At 42.0% G+C, this 20,553-nt stretch overlaps 1 protein-coding gene across 5 annotated transcripts in view; it reads right to left on the reverse strand.

Annotated features, from left to right (window-relative positions):
• Window positions 1-20,553, reverse strand: part of Fat3 (FAT atypical cadherin 3) — a 596,674-nt gene that overhangs the window by 96,171 nt on the left and 479,950 nt on the right. For 3 of the 5 annotated variants that reach the window (XM_057767109.1, XM_057767107.1, XM_057767106.1), the window contains exons 6-9: window positions 19,895-20,105; window positions 19,383-19,451; window positions 11,553-11,692; window positions 392-667 (exon numbers count right to left, since the gene is read on the reverse strand). In XM_057767109.1, coding sequence (XP_057623092.1) covers window positions 392-667; window positions 11,553-11,692; window positions 19,383-19,451; window positions 19,895-20,105 — 696 coding nt within the window. The remainder of the gene's footprint in view (window positions 1-391; window positions 668-11,552; window positions 11,693-19,382; window positions 19,452-19,894; window positions 20,106-20,553) is intronic. The other 2 variants (XM_057767110.1, XM_057767108.1) reach the window with 1 other exon arrangement.

The raw sequence follows: 20,553 nt of genomic DNA on the forward strand, positions 1-20,553 counted from the left end.
TGTATGGATCGAGAAGACAGTTGCCCTTGTGCAGAACTTCTCAAGGGGCTTCTCTCAAACTTTCTCACACAATCGTCTGGCTCCAAACAAACCCCTAAGTTGGGAACATTGTCTGTTTCTTTCTTCTCTAAACCATCCGTCAGCAGCATTTTCTGAGTAGCCAACATCTGCAGAATTAATCTAATATTTCAGGTTGACAAAAACTTTGGAGTTCCTTTGCCAGAAGAGCGACTCCTTGACTGAAATACAAAGGCAAAGCGGAATGTTCCCTGACAGCGCAAAGGCTAGATTTACAGACTTTAAGGGCTCTGGTTTTTTGAAGACTGAGGTATATATGCCATGGCTGATAAATGGTCCTGTCAGGAAAGAAAAATTAAGAGTCTGGTCCTACCATTATGTTGAGGATGTGCTTGTCCTGGGCCTCATGGTCCAGCCTTTCGGCAGTGTAGAGTACACCCGTGTTGGGGTCCATCCGGAACTTCCTCATGCTCATGGTGTCAATGCTGCTGTGGATGGTGTAGCTCAGCTTATGCTTCTCATCTCTGTCTGTGGCCTCAATCTGCAGTATCTCTGTATCAGGAAGCACATCCTCAGAAATGGTCACATCATAGTGCGGCTGGGAGAATTCAGGGCCATTATCGTTATTATCCAGCACTTTGATAAATACCTGGAGTCAAAGGAAGACGAGAGTGATAAGGAACACCAACGCATCCACTGCTAATGAAAGAGGTCGCCTTTTTATTTCCTCTCTCTCTGTATCCTTGCATCCTAGCTCTTAGCAGCAATCCCAACACAGAGCAAACTCTTTTATGAAAACATTCTGCCGGTAAGTAGCTGATGACAAACCATCAGTTCACAGTAACAGCAACATCAGTTATGATTGTATCTATAATCTCATTAATATTTGAACAGCTGAGGTAGCCATGAGCCGTGGTAATTCCACAGGCCAATCTGAGGCGCAATGTGAATGATAAGAAGGTGGCCTTCATTTGGAGGTTTCTGTTACCTAAAGTCTTATCTAGACGCCATTTCTTATGGCGGACTAGCAACAGCAGTGCAGGGAGGGATTAATCTTTGTCACTTTGACTGCATCAGAAATCTCCTAGGAGACGCATATCTTCTAGATAACGGCTTTGAGGTTTTTTTCTAGAGGTTTGCCTGATGATGGAAGACATATCTTGAACTTTAGTGGCAGCATCCTGTGTGCTGGGGTACCAGATTGAATACAACAGAAAGGAGAAGAAAGCAAGCTAATTAGTGACCTCACACTCCTGCAGCTGTGCGTTTCTGTCCTGGTGGAATGCATCCATTCAACACAGAAGGAAAAATAAACCTTTAAGTTGTTTTGCCAGATATTTCTTTTACAACAGTGAACAAAGCAATTAATGCAAGGTGAGGAGAAATAAAGATTAGGCAGGGAGAAGGAAGGCGGGGATGAGGTGAGCTGGATGCCATCAGAGTTTCTCAGTAGCCACAGCATCACCCTGTGCTTGTTCTATGAGAGATGACTAGCCAAAACCTTGGTCAGTTAGCTCCAGTATGAAGCTACCATTGTTTCCTCATGAGGTGCCTCGTTATGGAATCTTCTGGGCAGGTAGAGAAGTGTACCATTAATCACTCAGCTTTGACAGCAATCAGTGGCTTCAACTGTCTTCCTAATCATCTCCACCTGCCGCCCAGACTGTTTTGAAGCAAATTACGGCTATCATTTCAGTAGGCATTTCTAACAGGCAGGGACTCCTAGAATAAATAAAGTCATGTACACAAATATCTACCAGAGCATTATTGTCCCTAACTCAAAAAAACAAAAACCCCAGGAATTCTTCAATGTTAAATGTGCAATCTATGCCAATATTTCTCCACTGTTAAATATGCTGTGTGTATGCATATATAAACTCTTTTAATCACAATATAAAGGTTCAAGCATTGTATTCAACGTTACTTTCACATTTTAACTTACAGAATTTCCCTCTACCTCTGTAAATTTCCCTGATTCTCTTCCCCGTGCTGACTATTGCTGTGGAAGAGACTAAGATTTTTTTTTTTCTGTTTAGTTCCCAGTCTGAATTTTGCTTGCAGCATCCCCAAGGCTTTTCTCTACACGATAAGTCCTCATATTTGTTATAAATTGGTAGAGCGGTCTAGGAGGCATGGTGTGATTCCAGTTTAATTTCCTTTCTGGTTTTACTTACTTTTATAAACATCCTTCTTGAGTGACACATGCTTCTTCTGAAGATGTACCGTCTGGTTTTGTCTCTCATACTATGATACCCGCAGCCATTGGTGATCATTAGACTAATCTATTCATACAATGTTTAACGTTCTGATTCTATGATCCCTCTCTCGTTTGTTATCTCTCCTTTCCATGCTGGAATGTTGACCGGCTTGATCTTGTCTGGGTGACCACAGCTGCTCTGAATTCATGGGTGTCCACAGTTGTCGTGCCCAGAAGGCAGTGTTCACTCTAGCCCCGCCCAGCCACTGGCTCCTTTCATCCTTCACTCTCATCTTTGTGATACTCACTGCGCGCTGACCAGCGTAAGGGGTGATGCAGGTGTGCCTTTTATGACTGAGCACCACGCTGACACTCAGCCCAAGGCTGATAGTAGGGTTTCTAGCACAAGGAGAGGAAGAAATTCACCCTTGGGTGCCCTAACCAGCTTGATCGTATATGACTGTCCTGTTCATTGAAGCGTGTTTACTGCATAGTCTCTCCTTGGTCAGAAGGATTGTCTTCAGGTTGGCGCTTGTGTTTTCCTGACACAATCCTGGTGTTCTTTGAGTTCCCCTCCCCTTTCTTCTTTTCTCCCTCCTTTCCTCTCATCTCTTTGTCAGTGTGGTGGTACCATATACATTTCCCCTACCACACGATTCACTTTGTATTAGCAATTACAATGAACAGAAGAAGATGCCCATTGTTCCCAAGTATCTGGAGATGGTTTTTGTTCTAATAACTGAAGGAAGGAGTGCTGGTGGTATCCAGTGGGAATAGGGCAGAACTGCTTGCTACTCATGTCCCAGGCAGTGCTGAGGACCCCACTCGATATCCTGAAGATAAATCGGTCATACAGAAAGAAATGTTCTTCCAGGGAGCATTGTGGTCAGTCATCCTTTACAGACTCATTAAGATTTTTCTATTATTTGTTCTTAGAGTATGTAAAGAAAATGAATGTGCCTATGCCTCTTATTAATTTCTCTGGCATATAGTTCTATCCTCGCATTAGGAGAGTTTGATGAATGCTTCTATAATTTGATGAAATATTTTTGTGTTCCACTCTTTCAAGGGTTCATCAATGTGCATTCCTATATGTATGCAAGAATGACGCTCCAGCCTTGTCAACAGAGTTTGTGGGAAGACTCAGCACCTTTGCCAGACTGCTAGATGGAAGTGATACCTCAATATTGTTTTCATCTGCATGCTCCTATTAGGAGCAAGGCTGAACTTTGGTTTCTATGCTACATAACCCATTGTGTTTCTTTCTCTGTTAAACTGCTTATGCCAGTTCATTCTTCTGCGGGCTAGAAAGTTTACTTTCTTTTTTTTGCTTTTGGAAACTCAGTGATATAAATGACAAGGTTGTGCTAAATTCTACTGTAGGCTTTATTCTGGGTATAAGTTTCTTTGGCATGCCACGCAGAAGGAAAGGCACCCAGCGTTTCCTCTGTGAGGCATTTTGGGATATTTTCCATTTTCCATGGCACAGATGAACACATGCAGCACTTACAGGTGGCATTTGTGTGTTTTCCTTCTTATCACTTTCCTCTCCTGTGCACTGGGAATTTTTCCTGTAATAATATATGAGGCCAAGATCTAGTTTCATTTTTCTCTACAAGGCTCTGCATTTCTTTCTATGTTACTTTTTAGGGATGGATGTGAAACTAGAGGTGGTCTTACATTTTCCTTTATAATTCTTCTGACTTGGAGCTGGATTTTGCCTGGTTGCCCTGTGTCTTACAACACAGTTTTACATGGCAGTGGGTGTGGTGCCTGTTCATATCTTACTCCTGACTAACAGGGGCACCACTAACGACTTTCCCATTTCACTGTATCTTCACATGTGACTGTGTTCTAGAAAATATTGACTTTTATTTTAAATAAATATACCCAGACATACTACCCTGACAAACAGCTGCACAGCTGCTTACAGTGATTGAGATGTGGTTTGCTGAGTGGAGTGGTAGCCACTTTATCACGCCTGTGGCATGACCATTTTCACTTAGGAGAGATACTGGCAGGGGAAGCTTTGTGCCCTAGCTTGTACTTGCAAAAACAGTCGAGAAGTGTGCCAAGAGAGTTTGCGGTATTGTTTTTATCTCTAATGTATTTGCAAAACCATATTGTATTCTTTGAATGCCAATTCTTTAAAAAGTTCAAGTAACTTAGTCAAGATGCTAAAATATTTGTTTTCAGAGTGGCAGTTACATCAACAGATGTAAAAGCCTTTCTGGCCAGCAAGCTGCCCTGACCTTCATGAAGTTTCAAAGCTGATGTGATCTTGAAATGCTTGCCTCTTTCTGCTTGCTTTGTCCTGAACCTAATCTACAGTCAGAACAAGTGTTCCTCTGTAAAAGACTTCCTTCTCCTCATTTGCTTTTGATTTCCCACAGTTGGGGCCATTTGTGAGCTCCTGAACTAACAAAGCAAAGTAACTCTCAAAGATGTTGTGTTCAAAATGGTAATTCAAAAGCTTACAAAAGCACAAAGGACTCAAGGCAGGAGGGAACCCAGCCTTGGGTAGTATCTCCAGGGCTGGTTCAACGCTGCCCCCCACAAACACATTGCCTTCCGCAGGCTCTTCAAAGCTCAGTCTGGGTAGGTGCCAAAGCCCTGCTTTACAAAGGCTCATGGTAGAACAGTCCGTGGGGGTGGATTGTTGGGCAAGACCAATTAAGTCCTAAATTACTGGAATTCTGCTCTGCCCCTGCTGGCGTTTCTAAGACATATTTAAAACATCTTTCCCAGGGGAGCAGTCCCTCGCATTCTTCCCAAATGTGTGAATTTTATTTTGGATGTATGAGTAGAAAACTTATATCATGCTTGCTTCCTGTATAGAAATGTGCGTCGTATTTGCTCCTTAGTCTCTATTATATCTGGTTCTTCAATGGAGAACAACGTTCACGGATGTGGCCAAAGTCACAAGAGCAAGGTCGGATTCAATTCTCATTCCTTCAGAGCCAGTTCTGTATTCATTCATGATCGTTCTCATGTGCACTTAGGTTACATATACATTAAGAATAAATTTACACCGTATATACGTTAACACATGTGTATAACTCTCATGTTTTTTTTTTGCTATAGAGAAACACTAACTCATGAAACAGATAACTGGCATAGCTATTCTCATCTCGGGAACATTAATCAAGAAATTATTTTAATAGAAAGTTCCCCGCTACCTTGAAAATGGGAATCTATTTTCAAAAATTGATTTCCATAAGGTGCCAGCATATATCTATTACATATATGGAAATTTTATCATTCTTTGTTTCTTTTTTTTTCTTTTAAGAAGGTCTCATATGGTATTTTATCAATATGCAGCTGGCTCTCTTCGGCTGGGTCTTAATCTAACTAAATGCCAGAGGAACATTTGGGCCAGCGCTGTCTTCACGTTAGAGGCAAATGACACTAACGTGGACATAAGAGAACTCTAGGTAGGAGGAGAGCTTTATGGGATGTCTCCTGAGCTAACAAACATCTTTAGAAAAAAAATCATTCTCTTTTCTGCCATCTGAAACATATGTGGATGGAGAAAAGGATCAAGACAGATGACACATCTTAACGGTAAAGTCTGTTCTAAGTGAGCAGAGCAGTGAGGGACTCCAAGCAGCCTTAGTGATGCGATCCACAGGGTGGGGTTCAAGTCTAGGTTTGGGAATCTGGTCATAGCTCTTCCTCACTCCCATTCCAGTCATTGCAGGCCACACTCAAGTAGCTGCTTATTCGAGCTAGAGAGTTTTAGAGGATATGGAAGGAGATGTTTAATGTCAGGCTTGGTTGTAGAGCCACAATTATGAGCTTGCTCTTATAGCTTTACAAATGCAAAGCATGCCCTGAATAAGAAAAACATATTAAAAACTGCAAACTCTTTAGTAAAAGGTGAAATATTTATACAATCTGGAGAAGGGTAGAATGGGAGAGGGGAGGAAGGAAGAAGAATGGGAGAAAATGTGTAGCTCAATAAAAACAAACAAATCACAAAAGCACATATCTCAAGTCCCTGAAGCAAACCAACATAGCTTTTAGATTACTATTTGGCCAAGACTATCTCTGTTTTCCTTCACATATAACAATAAAGGTCTCTCATGTAATTTATAGCTATCAGGTATGTTTCAATTTAAAGTTGAGTATCAGATTGTCTTAATAAAGTCTGTATGCGTTCAGCATGTGAGAGTTCCAAGAACCTTCTCATCTTCAGTATTGCAACAATCTATGAAGCACGTAGGATTCTTCCCCAGCAAAGAAGACTGAGTCTTAGAGTAAATGAGCTGCCTTCCATGGGAATACACACAAGTCAAGTTCCAACTTGGACTCTTGCCACCCAATTCTGAGTCAATACTTTTTCACTGTACAACATACTTTCCCTACTGGATGAAGATGTATATTTTGTAGCCACAAACATGTAAAGGGATGTTTTATGAATAGCATGTTTTTGCAATAGAAGAAATGGGCTTGTATCTCTTTCCTGTGAACCCAGGCAGCCATTTAACTAGTCTGGGCCTTGATTTCTCCCTGAAAAAGAATGATGATAACTGCAGATTCACCAAGGTTACTGGGAAATAGACATTCCTAATGAGACTTGTTGAGTCTCACTATGCAAACATCAAGTTTTATATATTTGTGAGTCTTTTCATCCGTGAACCTTTGGGAGAGCCATGTTCTACATTCTTTTACATTTTTCTATGAAGATGCAGTAGCTGTGACTGAGTTGGCAGATGTACAGAGAGTATTAATATTCATCCTGGATCGTCCTTAGCAACATAAGTTCTTGGGGTTGAAGCTGTGCTAAGAGGAGGCTGGACCTAGGATAGCAAGGAGATAGTCTGAAGGTTACAGGTATCGTGTCTCCCAGGAGTCCAACTTAAATAGGTGTGCTTCTAGTAACTCCTGCCTTAGAACAGACTCTGAAGGTTTAACGTTGCCTTTGAGAGCTGGCACAGTGCAGTGGATGAATGAGCAGGCTCTGGTGTCTGCCTGTGTTGGTCTGAGTTCAAGTTAAGTTCTCCTGAAACCACTTGACATTGCATTGGGCCTTTGACCTTAATGGTAAAATGTAAATTCCAGTAGTCAATGGGTTTCATATTTCTGGCACAAAACGTCATTACCAACTTAGATGAATTAGGTGTTAAAATAACACCTGGTATTATTATCTCATGGTTCTGAATACTGAAGTCAAGGGCAAACTCAAAGGATTGACATAGATACATTCGTTTTTAAATATTCTCTTTTCTCATTCAGGCTCAATATAGAGCCATCTGGGGTCCTTGTTTACGTGCTGGGTCCCCAACATCTTGTGGCCACCTATATATTCAAATTGTCTCGGAACTGCCTTGCACTGGACTTTCTGTCTTCTCCCTTTCCTTCCTTTCCAGTTCCAGCTGAGAAAAGATGGCAGTCATGTCTTTGTTAGTAGATAGGTCCTATGTGGAGACCTTTGATCTTAATTATATCTCTTATATCTCTAAGTCTCTTCTGCCGAGTAAAGTAATACAGCGAGATTCTAAAGTGAACATCTAGAGTGTGAATATTTTTGGAGGGGAAGTAGGATATACCAATTCTGCCTGTAATGAGTATTTTTAGTACCTGTTTTATAAAGTCATTATGAAAGTTGAGGGACATACCATCTTTATCTACTGGAAGCCAATTTAAGTAGCCTCTGGTCCCCCTTTAAATGATTCCATGAGTCTGTAGTAGGATAATGTGACTGACACTCTTGCCCTAAGTTGTGGTTAGCTATCTCTATAAAGCATCTTAGCTCTTTTCTAATGCAAATGGCAGTGTATTGTCTGGGAACCAGGTTTGGGATCCATTTAAACTTCTATAATTCCACTTAGGTTGGGGTAGATGGAGACTCCTTGTTGGTGATTCATTCCTTTCTCCGTGTGCCTCCCACTCCCTGTATACTTCCCAGTCATGGTGCCTATGACTACCAGGGCTCCTGAGATTCTTCATCTTTGCCCGAAGCACACAGTCCAGAGACAGCTTCTCGCTTTCCTCCTTCCCTATCAATGCAGACTTCCTTGCTCATCTCTGGCTTTCTAAGACGACATGGGAATCACTTCCATACTGTGTTGTAATATGAAAAGGACAATGACATCCTTTGGCAAATCCTGCACAGTTTCATGCAGAACTCTTTTTCCTCCTCATCAGGTGGCTTCTGCACACACGGGGATGCTTTCGTTTCCTATTTAGTTCTTTGGTATCTTTTTAATGTGAAATGCCTAGGTCCCTTTACAGCTGCACTCAGCCTGGCCAATCCCCAGAAAGAAGGGATATTTATGTAGCCTCAGATTCTGTAGCTCAGAGGCACAAGAATCTTTGAGAGTCAGAAGAGCAGAACGAGACTGAAGATGAAGTGAGGTTTCATGTTGACACTGAATCCCGGAGGCTCTGATTTATTTGATACTTGTGAAGTAAAATTCACCACGTTGTTTATGGCCGCTGAGAAGCCCATGTCCCACTGTGTTTTACGATCTCATGTGAACAACGGAGAGATAAATCACCCATGGAGTTCTGAACAGGTGTCTTGTAAACTCCAGGACATAAACATTACATGGAGAAAGGTGTCTGTTTGGTGGTAGAGTTGCTGCATTGTCTAGGGTAATGGATTTGAGAGCATTTTAGCAGTTCCTAAAAGAGTCTAGAATGCTCTGTTTATTTCCAAAACATTCTATTGTTCAAAAATGCCTGACGCTGTTGCAGAGAACTCTTCTTGCTGCCGTGTTCAGGGAAGTCTGGGCTGACCAACTCTGGTAAACAGACAGGTTCAACACCGCCATGGCCTTCCATGGCCACAGTCTTGAAGAGAACACAGTGCATGCTTGGAAACTGAGTTCTCATTCCTAAAGGGCATGGATCCTGAGAGCAGCAAGACGTGGGGTTTCTTTGACAAGAAAAATCTCATGATGTCCTTTATTAACCTCTTTAATTTGCTGTTGCTTAGGGGAGCTACAAGTTCACCCCAATTCTCGGGCTGCTTATGAATATTCTGGATTCAAGTCTCAATGTATATAAGCTTGGAAAAGTATTGTTTCAGACAAATTCTCCTTTAAAGGTCTCATTCAAAGACTTGCAATTCCATATTATTTTAGTGAGTGTAGATTAGACATTTGGCTTTAAAAACTGCATTACTAGCTTAGTGTGGTGGAGGGTGCCTTAGTTCCAACAGCTATGTGACCTGAGGCTGAAGGATTGCTTCGGCTTAGGAGTTTGAGACCAATATGGGCAATACAGCGAGACCCTGTCTGAAACAACAAACAATTAAAACTATACCACTGTAACATTAAGCACCTTAGTTCCCTGCTTATAGCATGGATTGAAGAAATATTTATGAAATAAACGCTACTAAGTTGTTGCTCATCTCATCCTGGTGGAATTCTAAATGTCTTTCTGCTAACTTTTTCATCGCCATTGCTAACATTAACGCTTTCTGCCTTGGAGATCTGGTGTACCTTCTAGATAGATCCTGCTGGATATGCAGAATCTATTTATTCATTCATTCATTCATTCTGAAAATATTTAATGAATTATACATTTTAGATACACTGAATACTGCTTAATTCCACTGGTTTTAAAACCCAGTGGAAAGTCTGGAAATGAATAGGATTCCATGCTTATTTTTATTTTACTTAAATGTGCTTTGGATTTTTAATTAGCACAAAAAAGCTGGGGTTGGCTATGATAAGAAACCATTAATTTTTTTAAAAAAAAATGTTAGTTCAAGTTCCCATTTGGAATGAGTTAGCACTAACAACACAGCAATACCGCACTTGGGTTGTCTGGCACGGATCTTCTAGCATACTCGTCTACTGCCTAGTTCCCATGGAATCTCAGCCAGGGGGCCCATTTATGTGCCTAGATTGGAGATTCAAAAAATGCCAAGGATTGGGGTGGTTTTAAGTAGGAAGAACACATAATTTGTTGTCCCAATTGGGTCAATTATCAGATACTATGGGGTGCTATTAATACATATTCCAGGTTAACAGGTGTAAGTGGAACTCTTTAAGGCAAACAGGGTCCTGTGGTCACTGATACGCAGGAAGGGACTGAGGTGAGAGTCAGGAGCCGTCACGCACTGGCTGTCTATACGCGAGTTGTTTCCGTTTATAGCTATATTCAAATGGAAAGCAAACGGTCACTTGGAATAAACCCCATTGTCCCCTCAACTTCTACTACTCTCTGATTACAAGGAAACAGTCATGTGGCATTTTTTGTAGCATCTACAGACCAAGAGACAGTTGTCTGGACAAGCATATGAATTCTCCTTCCTCCCGCTTTCAAATTTCCTGGTTACAAAAGTGTAAATCATATTTAAAATGAATCATCACTTGCTTGCATCTAGCTTTTACTAGCTTTGCTTGCTTCTAGCTTGGCAAAGCTTTCTTACTCACTACCTAAATGTGTTGAGAAGAATTCTGCCTATCCATCTGGGTCCAGTAGAAGCAGGGTCCAGATCAATCATTCGTGTCTGCTGGTGTTGTGGGGACAACAGAGGAGGCAGGGAGAAAGAGCGGAGCTGCAGTGTGTGCCATATGGGGCTGGGCTTATGGTTCTGAATAACAAAACAGAAATCTTATATTTATGGTAAATTCACTGTGTTGAGAGCTAGCACTGGGTCAGTCTCCCTCGGGAAGAAGTTCAGAGATGTTCTGAGTCAGATGGTAACTCGGAAGTTTTCTCTCAATGTCTCTCCTTGGCACTCAGGAAGCAGAAGAGAAGCTCCTCAGTCCCAGCTGTATGGAAACATCAGCAGGGACTCTGGGACTGGATTGCAGCTGGCAGGACTTTGTCCCTGCTCTCACCATGCTCCGGGTCAGAGGGGACGAGGTGCAACCGGGACAGAGAACCCCTAACATGGAGACTACCGTGGATACCCAGGCCTCAGTCCTGTCCTTTATTGAGGCTGTTTGACCTTGGCTAGGCGACTTACATATCAGGACAGAATTTAACATGGGCTCCTTGGTACCTCTAACTTAAATTTCAGTGATTGAAGAAATGAGGAGGGGAAGAATCTCATGCTGTGCTAACACCGACAACATAGGCGGGATCTTTGCAAGTTGACTGTTGTCAAAAGCAACAGTCCACAGTAAATGACCAGGAAACACATGCACACCACTCTTCCACGAGCAAACAGCCACAGTCATCTTGAAAGAGGCAGCAAATAATTCTACAAGGTCACTGCTAGACCCTCTTGTCCCAGTTGTTCACCAAACAATTCTCTGAACACTAAACATCCATGGACATAATTTATTACTCCCAGGATCTCCTTTTCATTGATTCCATTTCTCCCTTTAGCAGATCTTTTCACATTTTTACTATCAGTAACTCAACAGCTTACCTGAGTGACAGCAACGTTGGTTCCATCGGTGACTTCCACGCTCATGTTGTAGACCGACCTTTGCTCTGCATCCAGAGGTTTTGCAATGACAATTGTCCCAACACCCTTCTCTGCATCAAAAGAGCTGTCAAAATTCCCCCCTGATGATTTCACAGAAACAACATGAAATTAGCACATCTGAGAAGGTATTAAGTGTCTGGAGGCATATATCTTTACAGGATGTTTTTATGTAGATACATTTTCTGGCAGGCATCCCTATAACTCAGTTTCATAAATCATAATGTGACCTTACTATTTCTAACTTAATTAGTATTTCAAAAGCCATACTTTATAAGCATAACAAAGGACCCCAAAACCAATGAATTGTAAATAAAAACATCAGCATTAATGTAAGACTCCATAAAATACTGAGAAAGCTAACAGCCCTTCAACCCCTCTCAGCTACCATGCTGCAAACTTCAGGAATTCTTTAACTCTTTCTCCGGTAGAATACATTCTCAGTAAAAAACTATTCCAATTACAATGAACACAAATGAGTTGATACTTTCAGGTCTATTCTAGGATTGTTGGTAAACATTTGGCTGGTAGGATTCAGAGTCCCTCAATTAAATGTCAGAAATAACTCTATGAATAGAGCAAGATGAGAAAAATTTTAAAAAATAAATTTCATATGAAAAAGAGTCTCTCTGAACATTGGGATATTCAGAGAAATGTTTTTGGCATCTTGGCAGTGTAAATTAATTTCTACCATGTTCTGTTGGTTTCACAGAAACAACATGAAATCATAAAATCAGAGGGGTATCACATGGATATTATATTACTGATATAATATCAGTGTACTTATAAGGCAATTTACACAAAGATTTAAAAAAAAAAGTTGTCTTTTGTCCTTTTGTCTTGAAAGACATACTTAAGATGGTTAGAATTGGGATCATTTTATCTCTGAACAGAAGTGTCACTTACAAACGTCCCCAAATTAGAGACCTTTTTAAGGAAGAGAAAAGAGTGCAGTCTAAGTGTTGGAACAATTTTAATTAAATGTCAGTGTATGTTCACCAGTGCTATTTATTTTTGTCGGGAATTGCATGTGTGAAATACTTTTGATTTCAGATGGTAATTTTATTTAACTTTAGTATGTAGGGCAATGCATTTATTGAATTTCATATTTTAGAAAAGAGAAGCTTGGCTTTTTTTACTTCCTACAGTCTTGGGATTTTATTTTTCTGGTCATTAACAACGCATTTTCATGATATTACAATATTAACTAGGCAGATGAGTGATGGGGGTAAAGAGTCACATCTGAATTACTGAAATTTATGCTACAGTGAAAAATAAACAATACGGTTTTCTTTCTAAAAATATAGGCATGTATAGTCTGAGTACCAACTGCTTGCAGCTACCATGTTCACATAGGATTCTTTAATTACTGGAAAGACTATAATTGCCTTTAACATTTAATTAAATCTGTAGAGATACGGGGGTACCAGAGAGTTGCTTAGAGATGATATATGTTCCCCAAAGTTTCATCTAGAAGAGAATCATCTTCCAATTGCTGTCGTTAGTTGATTTACCGAGAAGCACTAGAAGCTAATTCCAAAGAAGAGTTTTGAGGACTTGGAAGAGGGGGTTCCTAGCCTGAGAGGAGAAGCGGGTCTTAGTGTGTGACTTCTTGTTGAAGGCAATGCTTTCTTGATTTACTCATGGAATAACACAGAAAGCTGATCTGCATGTGGCCAGCACCAGTCATCTTAAGTAGCAAGGCTGATCATTTACTTCCAAAAAGTAAATGCTGGGGGAAAAACAAAACAAAACACCTTTGCCATGGAAACCCTCAAGGAAAGGTAATAACAACCTCCAAAGACGTGAGAGAAAGACAAGGCTACAGCTTCTCAAGCTCCTTCTGGAGGATATTAACTCCTGGTCTCAGTCACAGCTCAAGTAACAGTAGATGGTCTGCTCCCATCCCTGGTGCTGTTCACTTAGCTAAAGACAAAGACTGAGAGTTTTGTCTAAACTGCGGTTGTTTTGGAGGAATAGTGTTCATGCTCTTGTACCAGTTATTTAGGAGAGTCACACATTTGAGGGTCAAAAGAAGAGAATTGTGCAAATTATTTCTCATCCGGAAGATCAATGAAAACGGAGCTGAGAGGCAAGAGGAGCAAAGGAGTCCAGTTTCCCTTCTTGCTCTCACTGACTGTGGCCCTTCAGAGTCTATGCAAAACACACTCTCACCCTACCTGCGTAGGGGTATAACATTTGGGGATTTATACATTTGAGTATATATATATATATATATATATATATATATATATATATGTAGATTATATGTGTTTTCATAATTTCTGCTCTTGTTAATATTTTGGCAACTTTTGCAAGTTTGTTTTTATAATCCTCTCGTTTCCTCTTTGCACACATATGCCATGTCTGTATTTGTTTCTTTCATTGGTTTCTGCAGTTTAATTACTCTTGATGAGATACGTTTGATGTCATAGAAGAGACAGATCATGAGCATCCTTGGTACGTTTTCCCATCCACCAATGTGGCCAGCATGCTATAATACTCATCTCTAGGACATTTGCTCCTAATTAAGCCAAGATTTCATTTAAATCAAGATCTTCCCAAGTTTCCAAATGAATTTCTGACAAGGGACATAGAATCTAGACCAGCAGTTCACCACCAACTCCCACACAATTTAATCACCTACACTTAAGCATCCTATTTCATAAGCGACTCCATGCCTTTCCCCCAGGTCTTGTTTTTCCAAGCTCCATTTTAGCCTGAAAGGTGATTTCAATTTCGTGAGAAAACAAGTCCAAATCATCTGGGGTGAGGCCATTAATCAATACAAGGAGTCCGTCTTCACTAGCAGCATTCCGTTCAGGTAAGATGTGCTTCCTCAGAGCCAGTAACAGAACATGCGAAGCCAGAGTGTGCTGGGTGCAGCAGCATGAGGCCAAAGAAAAAGTGGGTAGAAAAGGACACTGCAGAGCTGGCTCGAGTCCCAGCCAAGTGGGGTTCAGAAATGTCACAGCCTGTGCGTTGCTGCGGGGGTGTGCGGCAGGGGTAGTTAAAAGCGAGGTGGTGAACAGCCCACATGACAATAATTCACTTTAGGGATATTCCTCTTGAACCATTGTTGATCAAGGCAGGTGTCATAAAGACAGAGCTGAAGAGGCATACTAAATTTCTGTTATAATATTCTAAAATTTGATGTATCAAGGAGGGACCCTGGAAAGACTCCAGAAATGGGACGTGGATAAAAACACTTGGAGACAGCATCTACTGCTCAGTTAGCTGGGGTATAACTGAATTGAGCTCTTTTGGAAAAGCGGGTATCCCGTTTGAGGTTTGAGATTTATGGATTACACCATCTCTCCATCTCAAAAGCTAGGGCACACCTGACAGAGGAAAAAGTGCCTGCCAGTGCCATCTCTGCACAAAGAGACCCAGTGATTAAAAAGGGCTCAGTTTCCAGGTTCTTCCTCTAGAAAATAACTCCGCTCTTGCACGTGTAATTATAAAAATACCAACCCAAATCTAGTAGTCACCCAGGGGGCGGTGTGACTGAGGAGCTTCCAAAATCCTGAGCAACTGCATCTCAATGAATGGAGGGAGCCGTGCACAAGCTGTTCGTTCAAGTTCGGCATGTACACCCGACTGAAGGAGAGACAGTCGGTGCCAGTTACGGTGTGATTATGAATAAATTTCTGCCTTGGAATGAAGCAAGCGCACAGCAGGCTGATCTCTAAATGGCGGGCTGGAGCTGAGGGCAGGAAAGAGTGGCAGGAAGAGGAAAGAGACCTAGAATTTACTCCAAGGTTCCTTTTCTTAAAATAATTAATATGTGAAGTATTTTTAGACTTTTATTATTTTGCTAAAATTTCCTCAGATATGATTCCATAAATGACACTGTTGCTATGGAGAAAATAGGGTCCTGTTTGTGATGAAGTTAGGGCACGAAGGTAGAATGGGAGAGATGAAGTGTTTGGTGTCCACTGACTACCTGCACAGAGTTTACCCCGAAGGAGCAGCAGGCGAGTTAGAAGTAGATGTGGTTGCCTGGTTAGTGTGGACCTTGGGGTGCCCAAGCTCTGAGGTGTGCCCAAGCTTATATGGCAGAAGACAGCTATGTTTGCCAACAAGGCCATGACTAGTCTTTTCTAACAAGGTTTTTCAATGAGGACAAAAGCTTGCTTTATCTCGATGAAGTCTAGTTTATCAGTTCATGTTGTTAATATTTTTTTATTCTTTACTTTTTTTGGGGGGGGGCTGCCACACAAGGTTGACCACACCTGGCTGAGGATGAAGCTACTCCCAGTGCTGTGGGGAAGAGTGTCTCACCTTCCTGACCCAGACCTGCATCATCTGTGGCTGAGCAGAAGACAAGGTTACAAAAGGTCTAACTTGAGACTGCAACAGCCAAGGATTCCAAGTCACAGATATCTACAACCCACTGAGGACCAAGCTAGCCTTTGTCTATCAACACAGAAGAACGGTTGAGAGGCCAGCACAGAGGACCGGCCATCAGAGATTCCTGTTAATATTGGCTTTCTCCTTCCTGACATTGGGTGAGGCAAGTCAGGTGACTCATGTGTTATCTGTATGCAAGGTAAAGGTCTATTTGATTCAGGTAAAAGCTAAAAACTGGAGATCAGCATGCCTCAATTTTTAGTGCAGAGTTGTTAATGATGGCGGCCTTTACAATTCAAATATTTGCCATCAGGATGAGATTCTGGGGCGAGCTGAGAACCAGATTGTCTGCACATTGAAGGGTATGTAAATTAAGGGATGGCTGAGGGGAAGTCGGAGCCTCCTGAGAAGTGTGAAGATACATGACAAAGCCACAAAGGATTGTGGGTTATTTTTGTTCCCTTCATTTTCTTTCCCTCTTAACAAGGAGAGAGAGCATGCTGTGTGTTGGGCTGTTCCAATCCACAACAGCTGAACTTTATTATGTTTCCTTTTAATTGCAGCTCTCTTAGCTGGGTTATAAGTAGGGCTTGTTTCTGAGAGCTGGAGAGTCTCTCGCTACAGAGAAAGCTGTCTCTTTGGAGTCAAGAGAATGCAAGTGTCTAGGCGTGGGAACAAAGTGCTGCTCCCATGGAGTTTCTGTGACTTTGGGATCCGGTAGGAGGTGGAAACTCATGGAAGTCTGAAAATGTGCAAGCGAAAGCAAGAAGGCTGTCGAGGGGAAGGGGAGACTAAAGCATTTTTGTCGTTTGACTGAATGAGGATTCGCCGGGCTGAGCAGTTAAAAGCGGTACATGCCAGATCAGGATGGTGTTTCCTGGGCCCTTCAGTGTGTTCTTCGTGGGTGTCTGGATGCCCTAGGTCTGTGGTGCAAACACCGGTTGCCGTATTCTTCACAAGGGTACTTGGGCAAAACCTGTTGGGACCCGAGGCTTCATTTCAGATCCACGTGGACCTCGCCTATCCCGTGCTTAGTCTCTGTATTTGTGCACAGGTCATGGGTAGCATTAAGTACCAAGGGGCATTGCCCACTCTTGGTCCCATCTGTGCTAGTCTGATCAAAGATGATGCTTAGGCAAGGAGGAAGGGAAGACTCACAAAGGAAAATTGTGCAAGAATATTTGACAGTAAGGAAGAAACACCTGAAGATTATAAAGCAAATGAAGGGCTTTAAAAGAAGGAAGAGCGTGTCAGCACACTGGGTAAAATATGACTCTGGCAGACAAGCCGCGTTTTCAGAAAGGAGATTTGGTAGAGGGCAGCATCTCCACTGAAAGCTGCCAGCACCTGGGGAAAGGACCTGACATCCTACAGTGAAGGAAAAAGTTGGCATCTCAAGACACTGTTGGCAGGACGTGAGGATGGGAATAAAATCATGATCGGTTTGGGCAGAAGTCCCAGTAAGTTCAACTTGTAGAAGAAACTTGACAAACTGTTACCAGATTTACAGAGAAATGTCTGTGACTGAGAAGTCCAGACCAATATGCAGAATCCCAGTCCTGGGATTCTTCATTGAAAAAACCATTCTTACTCATGCAGTAGAATGGATGAGGAGGTAATCTATGGAAGACAGCAGTGCTTAGAAACACGAAGATGAAGAGACATGAAAACTAAGGCCATACTTTGCATATCATTCCTGGATTATATTTGGATGCCCAGAAGTATGTTCTTTATAAACTCCTCTTTCTCCTTGGACTAGTGAGGCAATTATGAGTGGTGTACAATGGAATGTCACACTGACCCTGGGCAGGGCCAGGAGTCCCCAGTAGGGTTAGCATGGCTGCCGGAGGCATCACCAACAGTCTCTGTACTCTTCACTCATGTGAGGGTGCAGAATGACCATGGGATAAACATAAATGGAAACATACAGAGCACTGATAACATAATACGGACAGCCTGTGCATGCTACCCTGCATACTTGTGACGATGCTAAAGAACTGCAAACTGGCCCGAGTAATTGATGCAGGTGATTGACCACACTGAACATCTGAGAAAGGTATGCTGGTGACATTTACCATTTATGGGCCGCCTGAGGTACATGGATAAAGGTCGGATGCTCACGCAAGGGACAGGAAGCTCTGTTATCCAAGAAGAAATGCTGCAAACTGAGTTGGTGAAGGAATGGGCAAAGGTGTCCAGGCAGACAAAAGACAACTCCCAGGGGGACATGTGCAATGCTTCCTTGCATCAAAAAAGAAGAAACTATACCATACAGTAGCTGGACAAGCAGAAAACTGCGGAGATGGTGTTAAGACACTCCTCGTGGGACCAGAAGATGTTCCATCTCAAATATTTCAGCAGAGATGAAGAAGGAATTGAAAGGATGCTCATATGAAAAGAATTGGTGAGATTGATGTCAATTAAGTAAAACAAAGATACACTATGTTTTGCAGAATAAGATGCAGAAGGCAAGCCCTTATTTGTTGGAAGTTCAGAGGACTCTTTGAGGTTTGCCCGGACACAGAACATTCTTTTACTATATACTTCATTAAACCAGATGTGGAACCTCCTAATGCCTTCCCCAGCCCCAGCTGTTCTGGAGGAGTAGCTGGTTCCTACCTATACTGGCCAGACATCATGATTCTCCCACACTGGCGCTCTCCTGCCTACTCCACTGCTCACAGAGAATTGTGGGAAGCGAGCTCTGGCTCAGCCCTGATCAGACCCTGGCAGGCACACTCGGCCTTTCGCTGACAACAGCCTGTTTTATTTCCCCGTCCTGCACACGTTTCCTTTCCAGTGCTCTCCCTGCAGGTTTGTGGAAAGGCTGTTTTGCCCTTTTCCTTTCGCAGCCTGGCGTGTTTGCTTGCTTTCTTTCAAGGAATTTAAAGGTTGGCTCCCAAGGACTGCCCTGCCCTCTTCCTTCCGTCTGCTTTCTCTATTCAGGGTGAGCGGAGGCTTACTGGCTACACATGCACATCTAGGTTCTGCTTCCTGCCCTTCCTCTTGTGGACAACAGCCAGGGGACTCTCCTGTGGGGTTTTTAGTCTGAATGCCACTACTGCTGAAAAATAGAGGGGCGGGAATACATTTTTATTTATTTTCAATTGGAAAATTCCCAGTTAAATAAACTAACCTACAAAAAGATAAAAACAAAACAACAAAAAGCCCACATACCTCAAAAACAATGGAAGAAAATCAAAACAATCCCCCCAAACCCCAAACCCATTTAATCTCAAACAAAGAAGTCATTGGATACGGGTAATGAGATAGCTGTTAGAGGCATGTATGAAATCTGTGGGCTGCATTTCAGTCTGTCACAAGCAGTTATGAAAGATGTAATTCAATTTGTTTAAAAAAAAAACGTAAAAGGCAGATTGGATAGCTGTATTTTAGCAAATGTGTTTGCACTAAGGGTACCTTCTGTTGAACAGTTCTGCCCACAAGCTGTCTGTAGAATATAGAACATCTCTCGAGCATGCTTGCCACCTTGAAGCAGGGCAGTCGGGAGCAGAAAAAAAAAAGAACAGAATGCAGAAAAAAAGGTGAAGAAAAAGAGAGAAATGAAGGACAGCAAGTCTAGTACCATCAATACATTTAGAAATGAGATTAGCCAAGTGTGACAATAGAATTAAAATGACACACAGAAAGACATTAAGTTTGCCGTAAATAACATACTATGGAAAATCCAGCCAGAGAGCACTTTCTGTTCAGCTTAGCTACAGAGTTGGAACGAAAGCACAGGTCGGTTATTCATTTTACTGGCTCTTTTGCATCTCAGCACTACTTTTAACCTTAGGTGTCATTGCTAGGCTTTGATTTTTTCTTTTACCTTTTAAATTATTTTTAAACTGTATTAATTTATTTGTTTGGCTTGTTCTCTCAAAGAGTGAAGTTCATTTCCTGATATTGCTCTGGAGACTTGGACTTACCAATGATGTCGAACCACAGAGGGGTGTTGGCTGGTTGCACAGACACCACCCCTACAATCTCTGTCACTCTGTCACTTTCCATGACTGTGAAGTTGTAAAATGGTTCATCGAAGGTCAGCGGGACAGGTGAGGGTGGGGGCTTCTTAATCCATTCAATATGGAGGCGAGCCGTGGAGGACTTCTGGGGCCGGCCATTGTCCACAGCCTTGATCTACTCACACATGGAGGGAACACAGAAAGGTGGCTTAGCTCTCGTGTCTGTGGGAGTTTAAATCCTTCACTAACACAGTCTGGAGCTAAAAGACCATTTCTGCAGTGTTGTACCTACAGTTCAAAGTATTTCAGGGGTAAGAGTCATAGTTTACGTGAGTAAAGATCGCTAATTTGATTTGTCACAACATGACTCTGACGTCACTTCTAGTGAGAGCTGGGGGGAACTGAAGTACATGGGAGTCCCTATTTGTGTGGTAGCATGTATGAATATGTGCATACACTTGTGATCATGTACATATAAACATATGGATGTGTGGCTGTATGTAAGTATATCGGATGTGTGCTCATGTATACAGGCATATGAGTGTAATTTTGTGTATAGGTACTGAGTGTGCATGCTTGAGCCTGTGCATTCATACATGAATATGTGTAAATACATTCTATAT

The sequence above is a fragment of the Chionomys nivalis genome, chromosome 4 (genome assembly GCF_950005125.1).
Source record: "Chionomys nivalis chromosome 4, mChiNiv1.1, whole genome shotgun sequence".
Taxonomy (NCBI): domain Eukaryota; kingdom Metazoa; phylum Chordata; class Mammalia; order Rodentia; family Cricetidae; genus Chionomys; species Chionomys nivalis.